The sequence below is a fragment of the Benincasa hispida genome, chromosome 11 (assembly GCF_009727055.1).
Source record: "Benincasa hispida cultivar B227 chromosome 11, ASM972705v1, whole genome shotgun sequence".
In the NCBI taxonomy this organism is placed as follows: Eukaryota; Viridiplantae; Streptophyta; class Magnoliopsida; order Cucurbitales; family Cucurbitaceae; genus Benincasa; species Benincasa hispida.
The window spans coordinates 56,202,221-56,211,113 of NC_052359.1; the positions used below are offsets into that span (position 1 = coordinate 56,202,221).

The window sequence follows — 8,893 nt, forward strand, 5'->3', positions numbered from 1 at the left end:
CAACCTATCAAACTATTTAAAGATCTTGTCGGGAGAAACAAATTTAATAAAGTGACAATACATAGTATAAATAATAATCAACTTAAGATCTAAAAAAAAAAAAAAAAGTTAATCTTACAAAGATTCTCTCATTCTATCTGATCCCGTTGTGTATATATTTAAACCAAGACCATTGGTAAGAACTATTATAATATTGTAATTACATCTTCAAACTCTCAATTATAAAAATTGGGTCTTCAAAGTTTTAAAAGTGTTAAAATTGGACCCTAAAACTTAGAATAGTTGTAGAATGAGTTTACAAATGATAAGAATCGAAATTTCAAACTTATATAATTGTTACAATTTTACAAGTTACATAAGTATAAGCGTTTAGTTTTAACTTATATAACTGATAAAATAAATCATCACTAATATAAAACAAAACATTGCTTGTCACAAAGTTGGTGGGGTCCGTCGGATGGATGATGCTAGGCAAAAAAGTGAAATGGCCTGATTTTTGAAAAAAAAAATGTTGAATGACCTTTTGCTGACGTCAAATTCGGGTTAAATTACCATAATATATTCACGAGAACCCAGAAAAACTATCTCGCTCTCGCATTCACTCTCTCTCTTTTTTCACTCACAGTTCACTATGTCTCTCGCTCTCTTTTCTTTTATTCACTCACAAATCACTATGTCTCGCTCTCTCTTCGTTTCCTCACTCACAAAATCAAGCTTCTCTCTCGTCTCTTGCTCATTGGAATTGGTCGCGTTGGAGCTACTCATGTGGATTCGTCGTGTTGGAGAAGAAGAAGAAGACATACAGAGGAGAAGAAGCTGGAGAAGAAGAATATAACATGCAGAGGAAGATTTCTTGCACTAGAGAAGAAAAGGAAAAAGAAAAAAGAAGCGCAATAACGTAACTTCAGATGGTAATGACATCAACAAAGGAGAATTTGACATTTTTTTCCCCAAAGAGTGGATCATTTTCTGTTTTAGACCTTTAAAATAAGTCTTTTGAACAATTATCTTATGTTGGTTTGATTTGATGTATCTTCCATTTTTGTCATCATCCTAGCAACAATAATTATCTTAAATTGGAATTTTTTCCAATTCTACAAAAATAAATGTATGGTTAACTATTACTTTCTTTCATATCACCAACCATCTTTATGAATAATAGAATTAAATATATGGTAACGACTAAAAAGTTTGTAGTTCGAAATTTGAATACCTCACCTCTATTATATTTAATATATATATATATATATATATGAAAGAAGACTTATAGAATGAAGGGGAAAAAGTAGAGGAAATATTTATAGTTAATTAAATATTTTGAATCAAAATTAAAGAAAAGAAAGAGAACTTGTGGATACACTTTTTGACTCAATTATGGGAATTAAGTGGGACAATTAAAGTGGTTTAAGTCCAAAGAGAAGATACTAAAACACAATAAGAAGAGAGAGGGGAAGAGTTAAAAGAAAAGGTTATAATTCTAAGCTGTATTGGATGCCTTGGCTCTTAAGACTTAAGATTCCTTCAAACCCAAAGTCTAAATAATTGAGACTTTTTTTTTTTTTTTTTTTTTTTTTCTCTTTTTCTTTTGGGTGGCAACTGATCCAAAAAAAAATTTCCTTCTCCAACTCTCCAACCACTCCCATCTCTAGCCCTTTACACCTAAATCTAATTTTCAAAATATTTTAAATTCTCAAATTATTCGAGACAATCGTCACAATATTGAATTTGTATCGGATAATTATTAAGAATATTTTTTTAAATCTATATCCAATAATTATTTATTAAGAGAGGTAGCCGCATTATAGTTGTTTTATTATATATTTTATTTTAGAATTCTCCATCGATATCCTTCGACTTTTTTCTTTTTCTTTAAATCTTAATGTAACTTCATGTTTTCGTTTATATAAATCTTTTATGTTGTAAGTTGATAGCTATTCAAATAGCATCTTGGTTACTCTATTTTTTTTTTTCTTTATTCCATTTGGATAGTTGTTGAAAAAGAAAAGAATGCTCACATAATACCTTTTCTTAACGATAATAGCAACGAACAAATTAATAGCAAAGGAATAAAATTACCGGAGAATTATAATTGAAAAGTTAACACAAGTTTGTATGAACCTAAGTTGTGTTATGTGACTCCTCTTAATTCTAGTAATTTAAATACTAAAATGAAAACTATAGGACATTCATTTTTTTAATTAAACATATTAAAATGAAAATTATAAGACATTATTTTTTTTAACTAAACATATTAAAATGAAAATTATAGGACATTCAATTTTTTTTTTAACTAGACATTTGAAGGAGTTCGAATAATTGATCATTGTAATGATAATTGATATCTCTAACCATTAAACTAGATTTAAATTGGCAGTAGAAAGTTTATATATCTTAGAAAACCTCGTACATTTTTTTTTTTGGGATGATTATAAATGTACCCTTCAAGAACACTCAAAGGAGATTTTCTCTCTCAATAGTGCTTTTGAAAAGTGTTTTTTTTTTTTTTTTTGGTCTCATTATCTCTCATGTATCCCTTATATATATATATATATAAATTTATACTTATGTAACAGTAATTTTATTGTATTCCCAATCTACCCTTTTAAAAATATTTTAGAAAATCATCTTTCAAAAAAAAAAAAAAAAAAAAAAGAAAAAAAAGAAGAAAGAAAGAAAATCCTAGTCAAACAATTTTTAGTTTGAGAAGTTTCCAAATTAATGTATAATAATTATTTGTTTTATTAAGATTTCAAGATACAGAATTCCAAAAAATAATAATAATAATAATAATAATAATAATACACAAACAATTTCCAAAAATAAAGATGGTATCAAATGGGGCCTATGTATTGATAGCTTTGATTTCTTAAAATAAAATTAAGAAACCAATCAATTTTAGTCCAAAATTACCAAAGTTAAGAGTAAAAAATTGAATTAAATTTACCAAAATTAGCTGAATAATAATAATATAAGTAGGAAAATACCATATTTAAATATGTTTTAATAATTATAGTAAAAATATTAATAAATAAAAAAAATTAAAAATCAACATTAGATTAATAATAGGAAAAAAAATATTTATTAAAAATGTATGGATTAAAATTGAACAAATTTTAAAATATACGAAAAAGATAATATTTTAATCTAAAATTAATTTTAAAAGAGAGAATAAAACTGGAATCAAAAGATCATTGGGTGTCTAGAGTTGTAAAGTCTTTAGTGTACAACTTTTGACACCAATGAATGGATTTGTTTTCCTTAAAAAAAGGATTTTATTTATTTATTTATTCTTTATTTTAGCCCTCTGCTTTTATAAAGTAAGTTTATCTACCAATAATTTGCTCGTCTTCACAATCTACCCATTTAAAAATGTCTCAGAAATTTCTAATCAAATAATTTTTTTGTTTAAGAAGTTTCCAAGTTAATGTATAATCATTTTTAAATTTTCTGATTAGGATTTCAAAAGGAAAAAAAAAATTAAAAAAGCATTAATACATAAACCTAATTTCCAAAAATAGAGATGGTATCAATCAAATGGGGCCTATGTATTGATAACTTTGATTTCTTAAAAATTCTCCATAAAAGTTGAAAATATCAAAACATTATGTGACTTCCAAATTTCCAATCATTGCCTAGAGACAGGAACAGGTTTATAGATCCACTAAAAAAATGTTCATAATTTCTTTTTATTTAGGAATTTTTTTAGAAAGATGTTCCTTTTATTTATTTATTATGAAAAATATTGATTTGGAAGAATATTTATTTATAGAGTTGTGGGTTATGCACATGTGTAGGGAGTTGGACAGCAGAGTTAGTTGAAGTTTGCTCCTTTACCAACTTGTAAAGTGACCAAACCCATTCCATTTTTTGTACCATTTTAGAACATTATCAAATTTTAATTTAAAAATAAAAAATTTTTAAAAAATTAAACTTAAATTATAAGTTTTATTTGAATCAAAGTTAAATTAAGTTTGTTGATAAAATTTGAGTACTATGTCTTTTTATTTTTTATTTTTAGAAAATTTTGATTATATTTTTAGTATTTAGTCTTTATGATGATACTAATAAATAAAATGCTAGCATAACATATTTATTACTTAAACTTTTTATTGTGTTTATATGATGTGGTAGATAACGAAGTAGACTAATTGATAGATATATTGTATCCACATTATGTCAATCGTATGATATAATGATAAAAAAGAGATGATTCAAAATGTTGTGTTTAGTTATCATTATAATTTTTTGGTTGAAAGTTTTTATTTTAAACCTTGAACTCTATAATTGTTACTAGAAATATGCATTGAAATTTTTGTTTGTCAAAATGAAAGATGAAAATTGACATGATGCATGTATAAAAATTGGAGGCATAAATGACATTATTTACTATTCAAATTTAACTTTGGAACAGTACTTAACGCGTTAACTACAACACTGCACAGGTTGATACGCACAGCGCCTAGTATCCATCGTTTACTGCTAGGACTACTGGGGTATCTAATCCCATTCAAAACTACCATTCATCTCAACTCAAAAGATATTGATATCGTTGACACCGTCAATTTTTAGACATTATGTGTCATATGGATTTGATGTAGTAAATAATGTAATGCGTGTATTTCAATTTTATATGTCGACTACAATGTCATTTTTCATCAAATTTGACGATAATAATAAACTCTCTAGGGTTACTTTTAGAATAGTTTCAAAGTTTAATAGCTAAAATTAAGGCCTCGTTTTATAACTTTTTGGTTTTAGTTTTTTTGTTTTTGAAAACTAAGCCTATAGACATTACTTCCACCTTTAAATTTATTCTTTTGTTATCTATTTTTAACAATGATTTAAAAAATTAAGTCAAAATTTGGAAACAAAAAAAAGTAGATTTTAAAAATTTGTTTTTATTTTTAGATATTGTCTAAAAATTTAACCATTATATGTAAGAAATGTGCAAATCATCGTAAGAAATGAAAAGGAAAATGATATTATCTAATCAACTAGAATAAGAGACCAGATGTTGGAATTTCGAAATAAACGTTCACAAGTGAAAACAAAAAAGAAGGCCCTAAAAGACATAGTGTAATCAAGTGGGATTTGGAATATTGTGGGAAAGGAATTTAAAATTTGGAGAGAAAACAATAAAATATAGTAAAGTTGGGACAGCACCACATCTCCATCAAGTGGCAATGGTTGGCAGTTGGGTCTTTTCATCTAACACCTTTGTTATTTTCTTACTTTTTATTTATCCCATTTAATTAATTTACACATTAATCTTTTTTTCCCTTCCTAAATTAAATTATAACCATATTAAGATTTTCACATTTCCCTAAAACAAAATAGACAAAATCTATGTTTTACTTTCACTCTTCATACACATATATTCTATTATGTTTTTTTCCTCAAAATTTTATATTTTCAAACTTGGTACATTTTTTTCTATTTTTGTTGGTTCCTTATCACAAACTCCATATTCAATTTAATAAAATCTTAGACCACCAATTTTAAATTTGAAGCAACGTTTGAACATAATAATTTATAATTTTACACACACATATATATATTTCTAAATTACCATTTTAATCATATACTTTTTAATTTATTAAATCTTAAATTTAATAAATCAAAATTATTTTTTTCGAAATTGGTTATACCATAATGTTTTTGTAACAAAGAAGATTATGTAAATATATTTTCGCACTTTATAGAGGAGATGTTTATGGAGATAATTTTTTTTTAAAAAAAAAAAATCAATAAGAAATTAACTACTACGACTAATTTTATTATTTATTGAAAGTATATAGAACAAAATGATAACCTATAATTTTTTTAAGAAAAAATATTTTAAATCATAAAATTGCTAAATTTTTTTACAAATATTAGTAAAATCACAGTCCATCAATAATTGACAGCGATAGACTACTATAAGTGTCTCATGATAGATATAAATATGAAAATCTAGCTTTGGGTGCTAGATTCTTTTTTGGAAAGAAAATGTAAAATAAAATAAATTAGGGAAAAAGATTAGAAAAATAGAATTTCAACCATTTTTTAGGATTTTTTTTAAAAAAATTCATTCAAAATACAATACTATTTGATAAAAGGTGAAGCTGGGTGGGCAGTTTCAAAAGGGCATTGTATTCTATTCTTAGTTTTTTATAAGCACTTCGCAATACCCATAATCCACAGCTGAAAAGAAAAACTGAAATACAGCACAAACCCCATCATTTCAAAAGCAAAAGCAAAAGAAGAGAGAGAGAATACACAAACCCAAGAGAGAGAAAAAGCAACAAACCCAGAAAGAAAGGAAGAAGAAGAAGAAGAAGAACAGAGGAAAATACAAGGAATTTCAAAGAAGAAGAAAAAGGGTTTTGTGGGTTAAGACGATGCAGACCGAACAAGCTCAGCAGCAGCAACAATTAATGGTGCAGAACAACACAGGAAGCTTAAGCTTCAGCAGCCATTTGTCCAAGGAAGATGAAGAGATTTCCAGGTCGGCTCTCTCCACTTTCCGAGCTAAAGAAGAGGAGATCGAGAGGAAGAAGATGGAAGTCAGAGAGAAAGTTCAAGCACAGTTAGGCCGAGTCGAAGAAGAAACCAAACGCCTCGCTTGCATCCGTGAGGTAAGGAGGGAACAAATTTTTTTCACAAGATTTTAGGGGTTTTTACCTCGAAATTTTTCATGAGTTTTTCCTAGATTTCGGTTTTTGAGATACCCTTTAACTTTTCTGCTGCGTTTTACATGAATTTGCTGGGTTGGGTTTGGGGGAAAAGTTGGGTATAAAATTGTAGAAGATCTCTTCAATACTACTGTAATTTTGGGGGAAATCTTTGCCAGAAAGGTCTGAGGACAAGGGGGTTTTAACCCCCTTTTGCATGATTTAGTTCTATTATTTTTGGGGTTTGGGATTAATTTAATGTTTTATCAAGGGATTAGGAGCAGCTTTATGTCAGATTTGTAAGTTTATTTGTGTTATTTTGACTTGCATTCTTAACCTATAACCTTTTCTAGACTAATGTTCCATAATTTCTTTCTCTCTTTCTCTTTCTCTTTCTTTTTCTTTTTTTCTTTTTTCTTTTTTTTGTTTGTGTGTGTGTGTGTGTGTGTTCCATACTTTAGTTACCTGAAAATATTAGAAGAAATATGAGGCTCTGATCTGAATTTTAGCATTTTCTTTTGGATGTTCTCTTCAAACCTTTCTATGGGCAAGGAGCAAGAGAACTTGAAAGAGCTCAAAACACATCCCATTCCCTAGTGAGAGAAGAGAGATTCTCATTTGCACAGTCCCTCTAAGGTCTTCACTCATGGATTCAAGGAGTAGAAGATTATGGTGCTAACACATAATCAACAATGCTTTTATGTTTGTCTGTCGGTTGGTTAGTCGACATTTAGTTCTAAGATTAGCTTAAGTGGACAAGTAACTAATAGAAGAAGAGTTTGTATATCAAACAGAAGATATGGCATTGTCTAATGATTTGTATCAGCTGTATGTAAGCAAATAAAGAAAGTTTGTAGGAGTAGAAATATGAAGCTATTCCTAGATAACTTTTTTCTATGCATAAAGAATCTAATTGATAGAAGAAGCATCGTAAAGATCAGTTTTTGGCTGGTTTCGAATTGGATTTTGTTGTTCTTGTTGTCTCTGTTAATGAAATGAAGTTTTGCAAACACCAGGAACTTGAGGCGTTGGCAGATCCAATGAGGAAGGAAGTGGCACAGGTTCGTAAAAAGATCGATGCCGTAAACAAGGAATTAAAGCCTCTAGGACATACCTGTCAAAAGAAGGTAAGATTTGGGGAAGGAATAGCTGTGTGGACAAGCATTGCCTAGCATATAAGATGATGTTGCATTCTGTGAATGTCAATTATTGTACCTTGCAATATCAAATAGGACCACTGAGCTGGTTTTTCTATTGTCTGTCATAGGAAAAAGAGTACAAGGAAGCTCTCGAAGCCTTTAATGACAAGAACAAGGAAAAAGTTCAGCTCATCACGAAATTAATGGAGGTAAGCTCCCTTGAATCCCTTTCGTTTTCCATTATCTGCATGTCAAACGTTATAAATAACCCAGCAGTAGGAACCAAGTCAGTCTTCCACGTCTGGGGGCCATTCAATTAATTTTGAACCTTATCGATTTCGACGATCAGTTCAGCAATTGAAAAACCATGCTGAAGTCTGTGAAATCACAACTGGTCAAGGCAACTTGAATGGGTTCCATCACTTGGAAAACTTTTTCTTTTCATGTATTGTCGTTCGGGTTTCAATTGATGGGTTGATTTGTTTTTTTCGGTGGGCAGCTGGTGAGTGAAAGTGAGAGGTTGAGGCTGAAGAAGCTGGAGGAGCTGAGTAAGAACATAGATACGATTCGGTAACTGAATTGATTGATTGATTGATTGATTGGAGCGACGGATGACAAAGTGATAACCCTCTGTTTATTAGGCTTTTGGTGTGTGATGTATTTAATATAAAGAAGAAAAAGGACTTGTTTGTGTATTTATTGAAATCTGGGTGTTCTCTGTGTTTTGGGTGTTATTTTTATAATTTGTCTTTGTTTGTTTATTTTTCCTCTAGAGAAGTTACTCAGAAACATTTAACTGATTTTAGGAAGGGAATTGCCCTATAAACAGGTTTGTAACTGATCTCCCCCTTTGTTTTTCTTTATCCTCTTTTCTCATCACTTCACTTATCTCTCTCTCTCTGTCTATAAAATGAGGGAGAAAATCCAATTAGTCAAAGTTTAAATATTTGTAATGTTGAAATATTACTAAATCCCAAGTTTATTGATGAATTAGAGTATGTTTAATCTTTAATTAATCTTAACCATCACTATTGACCTCTTTGAACAGCCCTAGTTATTTTTAGGGGATATTCCCTAGGCATGGAGAAATTATTCGATGAT

The 8,893-nt window shown here is 28.9% G+C and overlaps 1 protein-coding gene across 1 annotated transcript; it reads left to right on the forward strand.

Moving 5' to 3' along the window:
* Nucleotides 1–6,133: 6,133 nt before the first annotated feature.
* On the forward strand, nt 6,134–8,655 carry LOC120089772 (GRB10-interacting GYF protein 2-like). The gene is made up of 4 exons (XM_039047163.1): nt 6,134–6,617; nt 7,670–7,780; nt 7,921–8,001; nt 8,292–8,655. Exons 1-4 carry the CDS (start codon nt 6,381–6,383, stop codon nt 8,364–8,366), a joined length of 504 nt encoding a protein of 167 aa, XP_038903091.1. The 5' UTR covers nt 6,134–6,380; the 3' UTR covers nt 8,367–8,655.
* The last annotated feature ends 238 nt before the right edge of the window (nt 8,656–8,893 follow it).

Bases quoted from the DNA above. Each gene is read 5' to 3' on its own strand.
- LOC120089772 (XM_039047163.1), top strand. From the start codon at position 6,381: ATGCAGACCGAACAAGCTCAGCAGCAGCAACAATTAATGGTGCAGAAC. The intron at 7,781-7,920 runs GTAAGATTTGGG...TGTCTGTCATAG, and splicing joins GACATACCTGTCAAAAGAAG to GAAAAAGAGTACAAGGAAGC. The intron at 8,002-8,291 runs GTAAGCTCCCTT...TTCGGTGGGCAG, and splicing joins TCATCACGAAATTAATGGAG to CTGGTGAGTGAAAGTGAGAG.